The 18,713-nt window shown below is 40.5% G+C and overlaps 2 protein-coding genes across 4 annotated transcripts in view; one reads left to right on the top strand and one right to left on the bottom strand.

Moving 5' to 3' along the window:
• The window catches only part of LOC141807393 (WD repeat-containing protein 37-like), a 29,111-nt gene extending 16,083 nt beyond the window's left edge, over positions 1–13,028 (bottom strand). Inside the window, exons 1-10 of one of the 3 annotated variants that reach the window (XM_074693366.1) lie at positions 12,954–13,028; positions 10,446–10,691; positions 6,336–6,432; positions 6,138–6,233; positions 4,852–4,916; positions 2,240–2,378; positions 1,978–2,049; positions 1,433–1,477; positions 1,230–1,306; positions 884–1,118 (exon numbers count right to left, since the gene is read on the bottom strand). In XM_074693366.1, coding sequence (XP_074549467.1) covers positions 884–1,118; positions 1,230–1,306; positions 1,433–1,477; positions 1,978–2,049; positions 2,240–2,378; positions 4,852–4,916; positions 6,138–6,233; positions 6,336–6,432; positions 10,446–10,598 — 979 coding nt within the window. In that variant the 5' untranslated portion in view covers positions 10,599–10,691; positions 12,954–13,028. The other 2 variants (XM_074693367.1, XM_074693364.1) reach the window with 2 other exon arrangements.
• On the top strand, positions 12,754–18,568 carry idi1 (isopentenyl-diphosphate delta isomerase 1). Its single transcript, XM_074693368.1, has 7 exons — positions 12,754–12,889; positions 14,487–14,638; positions 15,311–15,483; positions 15,580–15,672; positions 16,921–17,051; positions 17,146–17,250; positions 18,141–18,568. The coding sequence occupies exons 2-7, from the start codon at positions 14,490–14,492 to the stop codon at positions 18,351–18,353; spliced, it is 864 nt and encodes a 287-aa protein (XP_074549469.1). The 5' UTR covers positions 12,754–12,889; positions 14,487–14,489; the 3' UTR covers positions 18,354–18,568.
• Positions 18,569–18,713: the final 145 nt, after the last annotated feature.

The raw sequence follows: 18,713 nt of genomic DNA, 5'->3' as shown, positions 1-18,713 counted from the left end.
ATCATGTTAAATATCCAGGTTACAATTTGGCTTCAGAAAAACATCAAAATAAAACAGAGATTTGTTAAAACAAAAAAGACACAAATATAAAGACATCTTATTTGGCTTTGGTGACTTCTTTGACTGAAATCTGTAGCTTTGTTTTCCATAAGCACTATCACTGTATGCGGTAAAGCTGTGTCTCATTTGTTATGGAAGTAAATGAATGAATACAGATTTTCTTTTCCATCCAACTATTCATTGTTCTGATGTCTGTTATCCTCCTGCTGAGTGATGAGGTCATTACATCATATTAACTACTGTAATGTAACAGGACTAAACTTTATAAGCTGATTTCTTGCCGAAAGCTAGCTTACAAAATGCGAGCAAGCAGACCGGTTTAACTCTTCAATTTCATGATGTGAGCTCTTGAGTCCTGATAAATGTCTGATTGAGGAAAATATGCTCACAGTTTAACTCTTTAATCCTCAAAGAGCAGCAAAGCATTCACACACCAGGATGAACCTCAAAGTCTGTTCACGAACATTTAGCCCTTTAATCTAGCAAAGGGGAGCAGCAAGGAAATTCACCAAGGCCAAGTGTGCAGAGGTGTTGATGTTTACATCTTACAATCAGTGTGTGCATGACATTACTCCTTCATCAACTTTTCTGCTCCTCTCTTGATCTTTTTCATAATTCCTTGGTAGTGTGATTACGACACAGAGTCAGACTCTGCTTTGCCTGCCAGCTCAGATATCTTGTAAATATTTCACCGTGGTTTCCCCGGTGCATTTTTACATTCATAGACCCCTTGCTCACCATATACACAGAAAACCTCTGCAGTGAGAAAATTTTTTAAAAATTTCAAGTTTTTCAGGTTCAGGCCGAAAGTGTCTTTACGTACCAGTGAGTGCATGCACCAGTTCTGACGTCTCCACCTCGTACAGGTTTGCAGCTCGATCCCAGGACGCCGTCACCACCTGTCGGCCTCCCACCAACCAGTCAGCTGCAATTACAACGCCCTGGTGGCTCTTCAGTGTTGCTGTAGCCACCCGGACTGTGGGGACCTCACAGGGGCCCTCGCCGTCAACCTCACCTTCCTCTCTGTCAGACGAGTCCTGGTCTTCATCACACGGAGCCTGGAAGGGTCAAAAGTAAAGATCCAGAATGATGAACAGGGTGTGATGATTGTAAAGGCACTTCATATTCAAAGGTTTCGCAGTGAAAGAGAACAGCTGATAGATACTCACACTGACATCTGGTGGAGGCTGAGGGGCAGGAAGCTGAACCATGTAGCGCCAGATGTGAGCAGTCTGGTCCCCAGAGGCTGCAGGAAATACAAGCACACATAAACAAACACACGAGGCAGTCAGATCTGCAGGAGATGCATCAGCTGAGGAGAACAGAGGCAAAGAAAAACCGTCAAACAGTCACAGGTAGATGTAAATCTCACCTGTGAGGGCCATCTGCTCGGTGGGGTGGAACTTTATGGAGTTGACTGTTGGAGAAAGACAACCACAAGATAATAAAAAATGTTTGAGTATTTTTTTATTCAGTTTTTATTAAACCACTTAAATATTTAAGAGAATCTGATGCTTGAATTTTATTTTTATCTAACCAGAGACTCATTGTGATTAAAAATCTCTTTTCCAAGAGTGTCCTGGCCGAGACAGGCAGCAGCACAGTTACGTAATTCTAACAGACACAAATACAACTACTACACTAACACTTACAAGAATAAAAAACAACTACATTCAGGATTCAAGACATCATACACCAGAGAAAAACATCTGCAGACAGATGCATCTGCCTCAAAAATCAGGTCTGTTTTATTTAATAACTAATTTTATAATTTAATAAAGATGGCAAAATGATGTCATCATAACTCTAATCTCTTGTCTGAAAGCTGCAGGGACCAGTCTTTTCTTTTTTTACAGTGTGTTTACACTGCCAAGAAACTGACAAATTCAATTCATTAACATCTAGATCAGTTCTTACCTGATCCTGCATGTCCAGCATACCTCAGCAGACATTTTCCAGTCTCTATGCTCCATAGAAGGGCCGAGTGATCTGTAAGGGGAACATGTTAAATGAATCACTCTTAAACTGCAATGGGGAAAAAATCAATGCAGATACATATTGAGTGTTTGTTTGGAGAGGTTTTTTTTTTACTCACAGAACCAACCTCCATCCAAAGACACCGTCAGTAAAACCTCACCACTTAAAGACCACAGTGTATGATTAAAATTATTTCACATACCTGCAGAGGCAGTGCCTAGGACCACCGGCTGAGTCCGGGTGACGCTGAGGTCCCAGATCCCGTCCCGGTGACCCACGTACTCTTTGAGCAGCTGACACAGAGCACGGGACCCTGTGGTGGCTTTAAAACTGGACACAATCTGAGCAGAGACAGAGAAGAGAAGTTATAAAGCTAAGCCAAACACATGATGGAGCTCATACAGGAGGACAGGTCTAAAAGGTGCACCAGAAAGTTCATTTTTTAGAATTTAAATAAATTACAAATACTTTGGGTTGTGGGTACTTTGCGTTTGGACTCGCCACTTTGGGATTAATTTACATAAATACCTGTTCACCATAAATTATGCCTTCACAGATGTGTAAACAACCTTTAAAATGGGCATCTCCATCATTGAGGCAGGCTTTCACTATGAGCTGATAACAAGCAAGGACACAGCATCCATGATTTCCAAAAAGAATGATTTTGATTCATCAGACCCCAGCTAGGGATACCTTTCACATTCGGTACGGATGCCTGGTATCTAGCGATCAGTATTTGTAGTCAATGGCACCAATTTTTGCTACTTTTGTTTGTGTTTATGTGGTAATAGATTTTAATTTATCCAATATAAAAATCTATTTTTTTTCAAATTAACATAGTTATTTCTCAGTATATAAAACTTGCAATGCTGTGTTCATGTCCAGCATGGAAAACTGCCTACTCTTCCACTTCCTAAGTACCTAAACATGGTACTGTTTGATTTTACACAAATCAGTACTCTGCTACAGACATAATTTGGTCAGTACCTACAAAAGTACCTACAAAAGTACCCATTCCTGACCCCAGAACAGGTTTCTACTTCCCCTCAGTCCATCTTAAATGGGCTCAGGTCCAGAGAAGTCTCCGGTGTTGCTGGTTTCTGTGTGTATCTGGTTTCCTCTTTGCATGGTACAGTCTGGAGCTGCCTTTGTGGATAAAGTAATAAACTGTTTTCAAAGATAATAGTTTTTGATGCAGTGATTTCCACCACAGGCTCAGCCTCTCTGGAGTGTTTTAATATCCAGCCATGTGACTAACCGATTGATCATTAATCAAGTTAGATGGCTGATGCTTCCACAGTTTTTTTTTTTTTTTTTAGCTTTTAACAACTTTTTGATGGGTCCAATGTCTTACTTCAATGGGTATTTGGTGAAAGAATCAGTCAGTGAGTCTGTGCTCACACTGACCTATTTCTAGAGTTTCACATTCAGGATCTGGTCTCCTTGAGGGGTGGAGCATTGAAGCTAGGTTTCTGACACAGAAGCAGGAAATCACAGTCGCTAGGCCATCTTAACTGTTCCTGGCACTGGTAACTAACTGCTCTCAAACTTCATTCAAGAAATTCATTTGGCTGGCAAGCAGCTGCCAGTGAGCAGTTTTTCTTTACGCAGCCCCAGAACTGTTTGGGGCTTTTTAAAAACAGGACCCTTAACGTACAGCCAACAGTTAGAAAGATGATAGTATCAAACTGTCACAGGGGTATTACTTTAAATTCTCCCACGTGCTGATGATCAAGTGGTGCACCTCTAAATATATCTGCTGCTCTGTTCACTCACTTCGTGTCTCCAGATGAACTAATTCAAGGTTGCAGTGTAGTTTCAGTTGTCACATAGAGATCATAACCTGTACCTTGCATGCTGCTGCAGGCTGACGGCTGACCACAGCAGTAAGCTCACATTATCAGTAGTTATTAGACGCAGCAGCAAAGCATGTGCTCAGACTGTGTTAATATACGCTCCCATTCTGTCTGCTGGGTTTGCATTCATGTTACAACACAGTTCAGCCTGATTGTTTTCATGTCACTGAGAAACAATGATCAAAAGGGAACACAGCCCGGTCCAGCAAGGGTCGGATGAGGACACACTGGAGTTAGTGCATGTCATTAGTTTGTTTCTCAGACAGCAGATACTCAGGTGTATACACAGGTATAAGTCTGGACAGGTTAGCTGTTTATTAAAGCAGCTACATCTGTCAGGAGGTTAATCCAACAAGTCCATCCTTGATCCTCTTTTGAAATGTTCAAATCAAAAAAAGTGTCCCCGTCACTGTATTTTTTTTTTTTTTAAGTATCTTTGGTTTTCGGTATATCTTTACAAAAGCAGACATTCACCTAAGCAATTCCCCCTTAACGTTTTGTAAAACAGAGAGGAGCTGAGGATTCAAGGTCAGACTTCAAAAGTTAAAAACAGACTTTTCCACGATGCTTTAGTGACAAACACAGCATACAGGAAGTTACCCATGAATCTCCTCCCCACAACTCCCATGTGGCCACACTGAAGGTGCGAGGTCCACCTATTTTCCCGTGGAGAGTGTACAAGCTCTATGTTGATGAAGGATTTAACAGGAAGGGAAACGTTATATGGTAGATGGTTAAAACTTTCACTTGTTTACGTCCAGAAATCAGAATCTTTAAATACATCAGCTTCAAAAGTCATGATTTTTAGTCATTACACATTTAACTCCCCACCATTTTCTTTATCATGACCACAGAATAAACCTTTACCTAAACCTGTTTCCTCGCCGCTCAAACTACCACACAGATCACAGAGTTCTGGAGCTCTACAGAGCAGTCTAAAATAGCAAGGCTCAGGTACCTTGCTGGTGGAGGCTTTGTAGGTCGTCTTCAGCTTCTGTGACAGCTGACTGGTGCTGTGGCTCGCTGTGTGACAGAGAGACAAAGAACAATGTTAGAAATTCACCCCCAAGTAACAAACTGGTTTCACTGCTGCCCTGACGAACTATTAAAGTGTCAACTCTTTAAACTGCAGCTCCACAAAACAAAGACCCACATGTTTCCAGGTTTCACTTTTTTCACCTGGTGGCTTTTATACAACTAGTGTGGAAGAGTTAATGTCACCAGGAGGAGAGATGTGTAATCAATGTCAAGGTGTTTACTGGGTTAAACAATAATTAGAGTTAAAAATGGTTAAAAAACAAATCAGAAATCACAAGGCTAGAATAAAAGTTTCCCACCTAAAGTTTCTGTTTGCTGCTGTGCTGTGCATGAATAGGTTTGTTTCCAGAGCGAAAAGTTAACTTTCTGACCCATAGTATGGAAATAATCCATCAGCCAAGCATATTTTTAATGGTCAAAATAAAAAAAAGTGTTGCATCACATATAAATTTGTTTAGGTACATAATATGAAGACAATAAGTTGTTCAGTTGGATATAAAGAGGAGGCCGTGAAAAAATCTGAGGCAACTTTGGTGATGAAAACAGATCTTTGTTACTACTGAGGGAGATGCAGAGGAGAAGGTGGCTGTTTATTGGTGAACTGGTCATTGGGTTTCTTCCATCAAGCTAAGTTAGGATGTTTGACTCTTTCAAAGTGCCCAACAAGACTCCTACTTCATTCTTTGATCAGTTCTGTGCCATTGTGTTTCTTGCAATGACCTGAGAAAATTCAGTGTATACAGCACTGCAGGAGCCTCATTGGTCAATACAGCTGTCAATCATGATGTCACATCCCCTCTTTTCTCAGCATCAAATCACAAATTCAAAGTCATTTTAATAGAAAAACAAACACCAAGACATAGATCAGCTTAAGATCTGACGGCGATGACAGAAACTATGTTTGACAAAATTTCAATTAATTAGTTGTCCCTCGACAATTTGATATCATGGAGAAGTTGGACTTTACTGCTGTCAGTCAGTGCTCTTCCTATCAAAATCTGTTAACTTTTGGGTTTCATTTCCCATAATATTTGACAGTTAATGTCACATTTTTCTGCAAAGCTGTCAGAAAGTTACAAGGTTTAAAATCAAACACAGAACATTTCCACCATACAGTTAGAGGTCATTAAGAGGACTATGAGACAATGAGTTTGCTCCTCATTCCACTTATGAGGGAGCTTTAGATTTACTTAGGAAACAGTGTACCTTTTGTCTTCAGAGCTCCCTTAGTTGGGTCACCTCCCTCGATCGTCTGTCCATCCCCGGTCAGGCGCTCGTTCAGAGAGTCGATTTCCCGGCGTACTGTTAGAGCAGTGACAAAGCATCAGTCAGCAAACAACGTTAGTCAAAGAGCACTTGAAGATCAATACAGAGAGGGATCTGCTTCCTTAATCAGTCACTCACATTCAAGGTTTTCGATGTACAGATTCTCAAACTCGCGCTCTATTTGTCCGAAAAGGTCGAGGAGGTTACTGCGTAAGGCGAGGGGCAGCTTGGAGTCCTGGGCAGACAGAAAGAAAACCTCAAAGTCATATGGGTCAACAATATTTCAATTTGTCAGAAAACGTTAACACATTTAATTATGTAGTATGTTTTATGGTACTCTGTGTATTCATCTATTTCCTCTAATAATTATTAACCAAGTCAAGGCCCCTGTGATGAGTTTTAACTTGTTTTACAACAGAATGAAATTAATACTGGACCTTTTATGAGATGGAAAAGCAAACCAGACCACCAACAGTAAAACAGATTAATTATAAACAGATAATATTAATCCCTGTCATAGCTACAGTGACAGATGAGGAAATTTGCAGCACACTGCACAAACAGAATTTCTGTGTTTTCCACAACAAAGCTTCACAGAGAGTTGAATTTCTAAAAAAAAAAAAAAAAAAAATACGGATGAAATTTTAAAGACTCAGATGAAGAAAATAATTCCAATGCTGCACAGCAGAACAGACACCAAGTGACACAGATCTGTGAGAGATTTAATCGTATATCCTAAAACATTTGCTAGTAAAGCAACCAGTGGATAATTAATGATGCCCGCTTAGAGACGCAGAATTATTACATCAGTCAAGAGCCTCTGTGCAGGCATCATCAATCAACCACTGTTGACTCAATCAAATCCTTACAGCTTGAAAATTTTCTCTTTCTTTTCTGAGCATTGTCTGAGGTGAGCAGCCTGTAGCTGTTAGAAAAATGTTTAAGACCTGCCTTTCACTTCATTCAAACTGGAACAAAGCTGAACTGAGTTCAATATCATATCCAATTTGACCCCATCGATGACAGGCTACAAAACACCGAATCAGAAACAAATGGATGATCTTACAAAGACTAAGTTGATGTTTTATACAATCCATGATGATTTAAATGCTTCACCAGGTGAAGCCTTGGAATATGGTGATTATAAAGAAAATGATCCAGGGGTTGAGGAAAGGGAATAAGTTTTGACCTTGTCTGCCTTTTGTAGCTATATAAGTTGGTTTGTTTACTGATTCTGGTTTGATGTTAGATTGAGCAGATACTCATTTGTATGGATCATTACAACCTGTGTATAAACATGAAATAAATCCTGCCTGAAGTTTTGGTGCTCATTGGACAGTAATTGTTCAGCTTTGCTCCAAACCACATGTTACACAAATGACAAAATGCAAACTTCAGACATTTCTGAAGATGTTGGTTTTGTTGTATTTCAGGAGATTTTTTGCATTGTGCAAGTTGTCGTCCTGTGAACTGTGCAACATTTTTCAAGCTGAAAACACCAATGTCCTTGAATTGCATATCCACACTTACACGAAACGTTGCCAAGTGAACAGGCAAATCCCCAAAGTTGACTAAACAGTGCTGATATGATAAACAAATTGATGATTCACACAAAGCTCATAATGCAACCAAAAATCAACGATCCCTTACAATGAAAAAAGTTGTTTCGTTACCTTTAGTTTCATTGCTTATTCTTTAAATTTAAAATATCTAACGTTGGACCTGGAGCAGTTCTACAGTTTCATAATTTTGCTTTCTACCACACTGCGATGTTGGTTTAAATTCAATTAATTGTTCAGCCCTAATAAAAACTTGTCAACATAACGAAACAATGCAAATATTGAACTACACACAGACTCAGCACCTCTGACTTACCTCCATGGTTAACCCCTACACCTGGTAAAAACCTGGTAAAAACCTGACCACCAGCCCACACCAGACTTCATGCAGGGAGGTAAAAAGCTGCTCTGAAAACAAAGGACTCAACAGGCTGTGTTTGGCAGCTTCTCTGAAGAGCTGCTGCTAACGTCTCGAGCCACCTGAAACACGAGGAAACCAAACACTCAACTGTCACTCTTTCTTCTGGCTCGCGCTCAAAACCAACAGTTTGTCACAGTGACGTCTACCGCCTGACCATTCTGTCAACACACTTTGTAAATGAGCACACAACAGGCGGCCCTTATGAATTCAAAGCTGCTTAGATGTGGCACTAAAACCTGCTGTGGCTAATAATGACAGCATTCAACAGCAGAGGAAAAAGCAGTCAGTGTGTTGTGTGTGGGTTTATAGAGCTCTCTCTGTGAGTGTGTGTGTGTGTATATGTGTGTGTGACCTGGGATGCAGGAGGTCGATGAGCTGCATAAACAGAGCGAGCATGTTTTGGCAAAAGACATAAAGACCTGGTGAAAAGACTCATCAGACCTGGACAAGCAGCACATATTAAAACTTGATGAGACAACGGGCCGCTGCAAGCCGAGCTCTGGATGTAGAGACTGATGATTCAACAGCAGGGAAAGTAAAGGCTTTAGAGCAGCCATGATCTAAGCTACAGCAGGGAAATACCAACCAATTTATGCTCGACGACAGAATGTTGGATGATATAATACAACCCAAAATGGCAAGGTAGAAACGCTTTTAAGAGACTTATTTCCTGGTCATTTAAAAGACAGTTTACTGGTATGAAAAAATTCAGCAGGTTTCAGTCCTTGCAGATTAACATCTTCATGTCTGTGCTGGTTCCTCATGGCTTTGGTCGAGTGGTTTTATGTCAGTTTAACCAGACACAGCCTACATACAACTTTGTCACCATTTACTAGATCAACGTACTAAAAAACCACGCAATACTACCAGATGATATATGTCATCTGTGACTGTTTACATCCAGGTAGTAGAGAGCTAGAGTCGATACAACATATGACTGATATTTCAGGCTTACAGTAACACTGATATCTAATGTAATGACTGGACATTCAGGTGCTGAAGGTGATAGTGTTAAATCAGACAGTAAAACGCACGATCACATCCCTAAATTAAAATAAGACACTCCTCAGCCCTTTGTTCAACCTCCCAAGCTGACTCTGCAGCCAACTCCCAGTTAACAAGTTAACAACCAGGATGTTCTTGATCAAATATAAACAGCTTTTACCATCTGAGCTCTGCAGACAGTCTGCCACTGCCACTGCCACAAGGAAACGCCTGCACACATAAAGTCTGTTTTCTGCAGGTAAAAAATCAATTTGAGCTCCAGTTTGATACAACAGGTGAGTTAATCACTAACTCGATGGCTCCGATAGTCTGAAAATTTACAGCACAGAGGATTCCTTTGTTTTAACTACCAGAGTCTTAGCATTCACATCCATGACTGAAGTTATCTGAAGTATGAGTCTGTTGCTAATGTATAGCTGTGTAGCTGTATAGATGATTATGCTATAAATGTTTAGAAAACTTCTTTGACATAATACACAATTTACAGAAAAAGATTTCTAGTCAAGTTGTTTAGTTTGCAAAATTTAATCCAAATTTACTGATGCAGAATGATGATGTCGGATACATTTTTTATATAATTTTTAAGTTGTTCAAGAAAGAGTATCATTGGACAACTTCTTTAGAGTTTTATCAAGGAAGAAAAGGGGTTAAATTTGATTGTATTCAATTTTATTTTATCAACTTTTTTCTATTCTGATTCAATTATGTTCAGAAATCAAGCTCAGGAAGAACCAAAGCTGATCAAAATACAGCAAAATTGATTCTGAAAAAATAAAAACAACCACATGAATATAAAAGAACACCTCTTACGCCAAACCAATAGTCAAAGAATGGAAGTGCATGATGAGATTTTCTTATCTACATGAGTATTAATCCTACATTAGTATAAAAAAATTCTGAACTGATTTCATTAATAACGTAATCCAAAGCCTTGTCCTGTAAAGAGCTGCAGAAAAAAATATTTCCTCCAGAGAGGAAACCACATCACATCATTTCAATGTAGCATGGAGCTGTGGGTGTCGCAACAGGAGTAACAATATAAAGCAATGCTGCCAAACCGGCTAGTACTGTACTCTTTGTCACTGCTCTACCACATGACGGCATGACACTCACACTGCTCAAAAATAACTTCTCTAGAATTAAACTGATGGTTTCTACAAGATATGTTCACTTTAACCTGCACGTCTACTAAAAGTTTGCTGCAGTGAGAGTGTATGTGTGAGTGACAGAGGGTGAAACCACGTCTCTGTGTGTGTCTCTCACCTGTCCCTCCAGCATGTCTCCTCTCGTGATGCCTGGCGTCCTCTCCTCTGTGCTGTTAGTGCGCCGGATAGACAAACTGTGAGCTTTACGCTTCTGCTTCGGGTGACGGACAGCAGAGGCAGAGCCGCTGCTGCTTCCTCCCTCCAGAGGCATCCCGCCTACCTGTCAGGTGGCCCTGCCCCCTGCTCACCTCTTACCTGAGATGCAGGTAAATAAACGCCAGGCTCGCTGGCTATCACCTACTGCCTGCAGGCAGAAAAAGAAGATGGGTTCAGGTTCATGATCTGTGAAGGCTTGGTTCAAGGTGAAGAGCACTGAGCTTGACCAACTTGAAAAGATTTGCTGTCACTATGTGAAAAGTGAGGCTGAAAACCTCCTGGAACAGGAGCTGGATGTGCTGGTGATGTAATTTGAAGCCAAGGCATGCACAGGGGTAATCTGTCTGGTAGAGTGTCAGAAAAGACATCTTGTCCTTAACTTGTGTTTGTGGTTGAGGTAAATTTCTGACAATGAAAGTCTAGATTAGCCTTTAACTTTATCAACTGCTAGAGTTTGTGCCACAACCATGTCAATCACTTGCAGCTTGTTTGTTATTGCAGCATCAGACCTCGAACACTCCACAGTCAAAGTTTGTTCAGAGATTGTTGCAGTTAAAGGCAGGAGCGTGACAAATTAATATCAACACCTTGATCGAAAGCATGCAGCCAAGTAAGAGAAATGTGTCTTACTCAGAGATGCACAAGACCTCTACAAACTCCTGCTACAAGCAGCCAGCATGAGCCAATCAGAGAATTATTATTGCATGGTGGAAAATGGTAGAGAGTTATAATGCAACTGACTGCACATTTCTAAAGATATGATGCCAATATTTAAAAAGGAGCAGCTGGAGTCATTTTGTTCCACTATAACAGACGTATGATCAAACCATGCAGCCCTACATGAGTGTTACAATGCATTGTTTTAGTGATCAGCATACCCTCCTGATGACCACATATTTTAAGTATTAGTCCAGGGGCTGAAATCTTGTTTCAAGTTATATTTTTCGTAACTTAAATTTCATGAATTTGTTTTTGTAAGAGGGAAAATGTCAAACCCATCTAAATCATATGTTGAGTTTGGTGTAAAAAATCCGAAATATCCGAAACTCATGCACTTGTAGTACAAGGTGTATCAAGTCCACAGCAGAACAGATTCGTGTGTCTATTTGAAGCAGACACCCACAGTTGTGGAAAGTTCAATGACTCTTGAATACAGCATCCCATTGTTCTTCCTCTCTGATAACCTGGTGCACAGAGTACTGCACCAACCCCACTGGTCAATCTTTTCAGCATAAATTTACTCATTAAATCTAAACTTTTCAAAGAATTAACAAAAATAAAACAAAAATCAGCATATTAACATCTAAGTATAACGACAGAAACCATGTTTGATACAGACTTATTTGGATTTGGATTTTAAAGTTTGACCAATGTCCCATCTGTGAGCAAACAGAAGCTGGAGTTTATCAACTATGCATTCAGCATTCAGCAGCTAAATGTTTTAGCTTCACTTTTGAGGTGCACTTGTTCTGTCCATAGAGATACACATACAGTCTATGCTCTGGTAGTGAGTGTAAGCAAACCTAAGCTGTGCACTCACAAACAAATGAAGGTGTGCAGCTGCAGTGTCAGATTCACAGTTTTTAAAAGGAGCTTGACACTGGAGCCGAGTCTGACTGCATGGCTTCGGGCTTTGCATATTTGTGCTTTCGCTATGAAATGATTAGGCTACACTTAATGTGATGAATAACTTGGTAATGCGACGAATTAGACTGGAGTCCTACATTCGCATTTCGTAGACTGAAATTTCATGCGCCAGAAATGTACTGAATTTATGACACGTTATCTTATTTGATCACATCTAGAAAGCTGACATATTTAATTTCAAAAATTAATAATTGACCTGTTATCTGTATAAATGCAGGCGATACGAGAAGACACACTCACCGCTGTCACTATAGTCAGACCTTGTTAGCATGAAGGTTTGAAACCGAAGAGGAATCGAGCTAATACATGCTAACATCTATCGCCCTCACAGTGACTCCTAACGTTTATAACGTACTGTGACATCTATAAATCGACATTAAAGCATGTAAACCTGTCGATTTTCACATTTCAACATAGTGTCGACTTCAAAAGAGAGCCGCAAGGAAAGATTATAGTTTGACAGCTACCTCAACTGAAGCCAATTTTTCAGACACCGTCACGTGACTTATGTTTGCATTTTTACACGAATGAGCATTCACGCTGACCTCATGGCAGCCAATGACAACCCATAATCCCAAATACAGGAAGTGAAGGCTAGGTTGTCCTACCACAGTTAAACAGCTCACAAATATCGTCGTAAAGACACGAAGATTTCATCACAAGAAGCCGTTTGTAAGCGGGATTCAGAACATAGATTAAGTAAGTAAATGTACGATTTATCTGACTCTCTGTAGGTTGTGTATATTTGGTAGAAAATGCATACTTATATCCAGATGTCAAAGGCCTGGGTGGTGCGGGCTGTGCTGTGGTCTGATGGCGTGTTGACAATCCGAGTTTATTTAAAAACGCGAACTGGATTACACTGGAACGGGTCTATGAATTGATGAAAACGATTGAAAGAACATGAGTTTTGTCCGCTGATTTAAAATTCGCCGACCAAATATTTAAAAACTGTTTGCCGTTTTCAATAATATATCAATGACTATTACTTGAAAATACAACATCGCTAATGAAACTCAAAGAATGCACTTTTTTGTTCTTTATAATATTTGACAAAATACTTTTTAATGTTGAATCGTAGAACAAATGATTTAATGAAGCTGCTCTTACAAATAAATATCATTACGCTTTATAATAATTGATGTTAACTGAAAGGACTAAACCAGAAAAGTCCATAATGCGGCCAGTTAGTAACAACTTGTTGTTGCAGAAGCAAAAAAAAACAATCAGTAAGTAGAAATAAATAGAGAATATAGAATACATTTGTTTAAAAACAGAGATAAATAATTTGTATACACTAAAATTCTACTGGTCATATGTGTAAAGCGATTCCACGATCAAATATATACATTATAATTAGTGGCATAAGCTTTAAAAGAAACCTAATCTGAAATCCGTCACTTGCATAGAATATGGCAACATCTAAACAGCATAGTGCATTTTAACATTATAGCAGCTACCAGTGCTTATTTACAGTATGATTTGTCAGTTTAACTATGCAAATTAACTTTTAAATTAGTTGGTTCTTAATTAAATAATACAAACAAAGAATTACTGATGGTTTGTAGCATGTTGTTAAATTTATAATAACCTTTGCCTTGTTTGTTTAAACACCAGTAGAAGTAATTTAGAATAAAACTTATATAGTAGTATGAATGCACATTTGTTTTTTCTGCACATATTGCAGCATCTCTTTTCCAACCCTGTTGGAAAATTAAGTTTGTTGGATTTTGTGAATTACAGCCTATCCCAGCTGTCATTGGGCGAGAGGCGGGGTACACCCTGGACTGGTGGCCGACACACACACACAGACAAACAACCTTCTATGCACACACTCACACCTATGGACAATTTAGAGATTAACTTGATCAGTATGTTTTTGGACTGTGGGAGGAAGCTGGAGAACCCAGAGAGAATCCACGCATGCATGGGGAGAACATGCAAACTCCACACAGTACTGGTGACCTTCTTGCTGTAAGGCTGCAGCAGTAACTGTTGCACCACAGTGCAGCCCAGCATGAAACATTAACTATAAAAAAAAGGTTAGAATGTAATTTTATACAACTCAAATTATGTGAAAGATTCTGTTTTCTGTCAGTGTCCTAAACTGTACAGAGTGAAATGTTATGTAAACTCAGGCTGTATTGGCACTCCTGTCAAAGTCTACCCTGGTCTCTTTTAGCCCAGTGGACTATAACAGCAACACACCTTCTGATCCACATAAGTCAAACTCCAGTCTGTGTTTTCTCTCCGCCCTCGGCTCCAGTCCCGTGATTGGTTGTTGTATTTCTGTCAGGCGATGGTGCGGGCCATGTGGGCGGTGCTCCGGCTGGTGTCCTGTACAGAGGCTGCACTTCACTCCAACATATCTGGCACTATTAGAGCTGCTGCACAGAGATCCAGACCCTTTGGAACATCTTTTAGAGGGTACTGTAAAACTCCACACAGGTAAGACACACCTGAAGGGTGAGATAATCCTGGGTTAATCCTGTTGAGCTGAGTTATGCTCTGTTGTGCTAAATATAGTTTAGCTTTGCAGTAGTGCGTCACTTGCATCAGAATAAATGCTGTCTTCTCTTTTATAGCGTCAGACCAAATTAAATTGTATAATAGTTATATTTGGCCTTGTTGTCTTCATAGTTTTAAGGTTTACACGTGCACAGATTTGAGTACAACCTGGTGAAATCCTCTTAAACTCGGCGCGTGAAACCTGGAGCTGTCAATTTGCTAACACTGTCAAAGCCCGATGTTCCTGCTTGTGTCTATTACCTCTACTCAACAAGCCATGGAAATTTTAGTCAATTACAAGACATAAGTTTTCCAAATATAGCCTATTTATATTTGTGTATATGTATACTTAAATTAAATGTGATTTAAAGGGAAGCTTCGCAACAGTTTAAATTAAGCTGTAAAGATTTGTGCAACCCCAGATTAATGCACCAGTGAACTAATCTATGCACCTTTGAATTTGAAATTTGATCTTTTTTTTTGCTGATTTTAATATGCATATGCCTTCCAGGTAGTGCAAACTTAAAGAACTAGGGAAAGCAGCAGCATGCACAGATAATATGAGTACACAGTGAACAGTTTTCAACCTGTGCGACCTGCTTTGCTGTACAGCGAGGTGAGACACCTTCAGTCTGCTGCCAGAATGCCTGAGATCACCACAGACCACCTGGATGAGAAGCAGGTGCAGCTGCTTGCAGAGATGTGTATCCTCATCGATGAGAACGACCAAAAGATCGGAGCAGACACCAAGAAGAACTGCCACCTGAACTCCAACATCAACAAAGGTACTTGTCTCACGTGTTGCAACACACGCTCACCTGTCACTTGTGTGTCTTTTACTTTTATTTAAGATCTGAGTTTGATTGTTTCTCTGTCCACAGGTTTACTACACAGAGCTTTCAGTGTCTTCATTTTCAACAGTGAGGAGAAGCTGCTCCTACAGCAGAGGTCTGATGCCAAAATAACATTTCCAGGTCAGTAAAATACTTTTAAAGAGTTATTCTTTGCTTTTGGAACAAATGTCAGCATATTTAGACCTTAATACATGATATCTGTGAGCAGTTTGGGTTTTTCATCCACAGATTGCTTCATGAGTTTTCAAACGGGCCATAAAGGCTGTTTTGTAACTCTCTGTAAACAACTGATTTGATTTTATTAATTCATGCACTGGCTCCACTGAAAAAAAAAACCGCAGAACTTTACAAGAAAAACATTGGAAAAAGAAATCACACAACAATTTTCAAGATTAAGAAACATAAATACATGAGTAAAATATTTCAAGGCAGTGGAAACAGAGACAGTTAGCAGTCATGGTGGCCCTGCTATGTTGTTGTTGTGTCTTTTTTTTGTTTTGCTTTGTTTTGTTTTCCCAGTCTAAATAGTGTCATTATATAGCCTGACTGCTGTGTGCAGTGTTGAGTTTCCCAGCCTGCTGGTCTTGGCCATGGGTTCAGCCGGCTTGTGCTGGTTCCTCAATGTCTTGGCCGTGCAGTTGCCTGATGTTGGGGGTAGCAGGTCATGCAGGGGGTGTTTTTCATCATGCATGTCCCTGGTTAACTTCACTGCAGCCTCCTCCCTCCTGATCTGGAGTGATGGTAGGGGTTGTGAAAAGTTACCAGCTCTTCTTGTGATGATTTTACAGGCACATGTCTGGACCAGCTCTAGCTCTGCTTGTTGTTTTGAGCAACCCACCAAGAGCACTGAGCTGTATTCGAGGCATGGCCTGATGAGAATGGTATAGATGGTGATGAGGTCATCTGCAGGTAGACCATATCTCACCATAACGGTGAGATAATGCAGCTGCTTGGAGGTGGTTTTTACTGCCTTCTCAATATGCACATAACAGTCAACTTTAGATCCAGGTGGTATCCCAGATATTTTGTTGTCTCCACAACAGGTAAATGCGTAAAAGTCAGATCGGACAGTTCCAAACAGTCATCTTCATCTATAATAAAAAGCTCTCTCTCTCTCCGGGGATCCTCTCTGTATTGTCAGACAGTCTAAAGAACAATCTGAGCAAAACAAGAACTTTTATTTGAAGCTGTTTCAGTATTTTCCTGACTGCCGGCTGAGCTGCATCTCCTAATGCAGTTCTAAAACTTTTTGTACCCATCAGGCAAAATGACGCTGGAATACCCTCTTACCTTCCCATAAACCCTCTTCCTAAGCAGGTCTCTGTCAGATAAATTTAAACCACCTCTCTCTGTGTCTCTGGTGTTCAGGCTGCTTCACCAACACCTGCTGCAGTCACCCGTTACACACCGACAGCGAGCTGGAGGAAACAGAGGCGATTGGAGTGAGGAGAGCCGCTCAGAGGAGACTGGAGGCTGAACTGGGAATCCCCATGGCTCAGGTAAACTCAGTGTTTGTGTGTGTGTGTGCATGTGTGCGTGCGTGCGTGTCTGTGCTCATTTAAACATGTTTCCTGTCTTCCTGTCCCTGCTCAGGTGACTCCAGAAGAGATGACGTACCTGACAAGGATTCACTACAAAGCTCAGTCAGACGGCGTGTGGGGAGAGCATGAGATTGATTACATCCTCTTCATGCAGAAGGCAAGGCTGAGGTCTGATGCTATACACGTAACATTCATGGGTTGTAAAAAAAAAACAAAAAGGACGTCATCTTGCTTGGCTTGATGTGAGATCATCACAAAACTGCTCCCCCTGGTGGTTGGCTGCAGTATAGGTCATAAAATCCATCTCCCCAGTCATTCCAGATGAGCTGTGGTCAAACTTTCAAATATTCAAAGTAAAAAAATAATTATTTTTGTCACCCGGCTCCTCTTAGATTCTCTCTGTCCAACATAGCCTCTACCTTGCATACTCTGGCTGCAATGCCTGCCAGTGGCGGGGCCTGTGACAGGGTATTTTGGCTTCAAAACCGTACGATAGCAAATGGCCGAGCCACGCTGTCCACTCTATATACAGTCTATGGTAACACCTGGGCCCCAATTTACAAATATACAAACATATTGCGTGTAATCGTTTGACATGGACATGTATCAGATTCCCTCTCTCTCACTGCTTTTAGTAAAAAATAATGATTTACAGCATTTGTGTGACTTAAACCAGTCTTTTAAAACAGACAAACATGTCAGTCTGAATGAAAAAGCACTGAGTCAAATTTCTTGAAGTCAGACTGACATACTAGAAGTTTCTCTGGCATGTAGACACCCCAGTCAGCTCCAAACTGGTCCAGGTTTTCTGAGCATGCTCCACAGTTTGCAGTTTTATGGACAGATGATAAACAGTAACTTGATCAGTTACAGTATAGCTAAATAAACTCAAAACTGCTGAAATAAAGCAGACAGGAACTGTAGCAGGACAAGACAATCTGACAGTGAGACCACACTGCCCTCATGCGTGGCACTGCAGACCACATCATACACATTTGTTACACATCAACACAGAAGTTTGTACCAACATCATCTTTTTTTGTTCAGGATGTGGAGCTGAATCCAGACCCTAATGAGATCAAAAGTCACTGCTACGTGAGTAAAGAGGAGCTGAAGGAGATGCTGGAGAAGGCAAAGCGTAACGAGCTGCTGATCACACCGTGGTTCAGCCTCATTGCAGAGACCTTCCTCTTCACCTGGTGGGAAAACCTGCAGGACCTGAAGCAGTTCATGGATCATGACAAGATCCACCGCATGTAAACAGGAACTGCATCAGGATTATCTTGGGTCATTTCACACACACTGAGCTGCTCTAAGAAACACTCTGCCACTCTAGAAAGGTAGGACTCCTGCAGGTGCAGAGGAGCTGGGAATGTAACCGTTTGAGAAGACGCATGTTCATGATTGGATTGTAGCTCTGAGGGTGTTAAGCTGCAAAGAGAGGTGTCGACAGTAGAGCAGCTGTTTTTAGAAAACGTCAGGTTATCAGGAATGTGGAGCTGCACACTGACTGAATGAACGTAGAAAAATGTACTGCTTTGTTATTCACAGATCCACTCAGAGGAGACTATTTTTATAGAGAAACTTTTAAGTGCCTGAGTCCAGAGAAGTTTGGTCTAT

The sequence above is a fragment of the Halichoeres trimaculatus genome, unplaced genomic scaffold (genome assembly GCF_033239565.1).
Source record: "Halichoeres trimaculatus isolate MK-OKI-2021-1 unplaced genomic scaffold, fHalTri1.1 fHalTri1_scaffold_18, whole genome shotgun sequence".
Classification (NCBI taxonomy): domain Eukaryota; kingdom Metazoa; phylum Chordata; class Actinopteri; order Labriformes; family Labridae; genus Halichoeres; species Halichoeres trimaculatus.
Note: the sequence above shows the minus strand (reverse complement) of the source record. Positions and strands in the feature narration are given on the sequence as shown.

Excerpts from the sequence above, each read along its gene's own strand:
- idi1 (XM_074693368.1), top strand. The coding sequence starts at position 14,490 with ATGGTGCGGGCCATGTGGGCGGTGCTCCGGCTGGTGTCCTGTACAGAG. Across the intron at positions 14,639-15,310 it reads TACTGTAAAACTCCACACAG|CGAGGTGAGACACCTTCAGT; the intron begins GTAAGACACACC and ends TTTGCTGTACAG. Across the intron at positions 15,673-16,920 it reads TGCCAAAATAACATTTCCAG|GCTGCTTCACCAACACCTGC; the intron begins GTCAGTAAAATA and ends TCTGGTGTTCAG.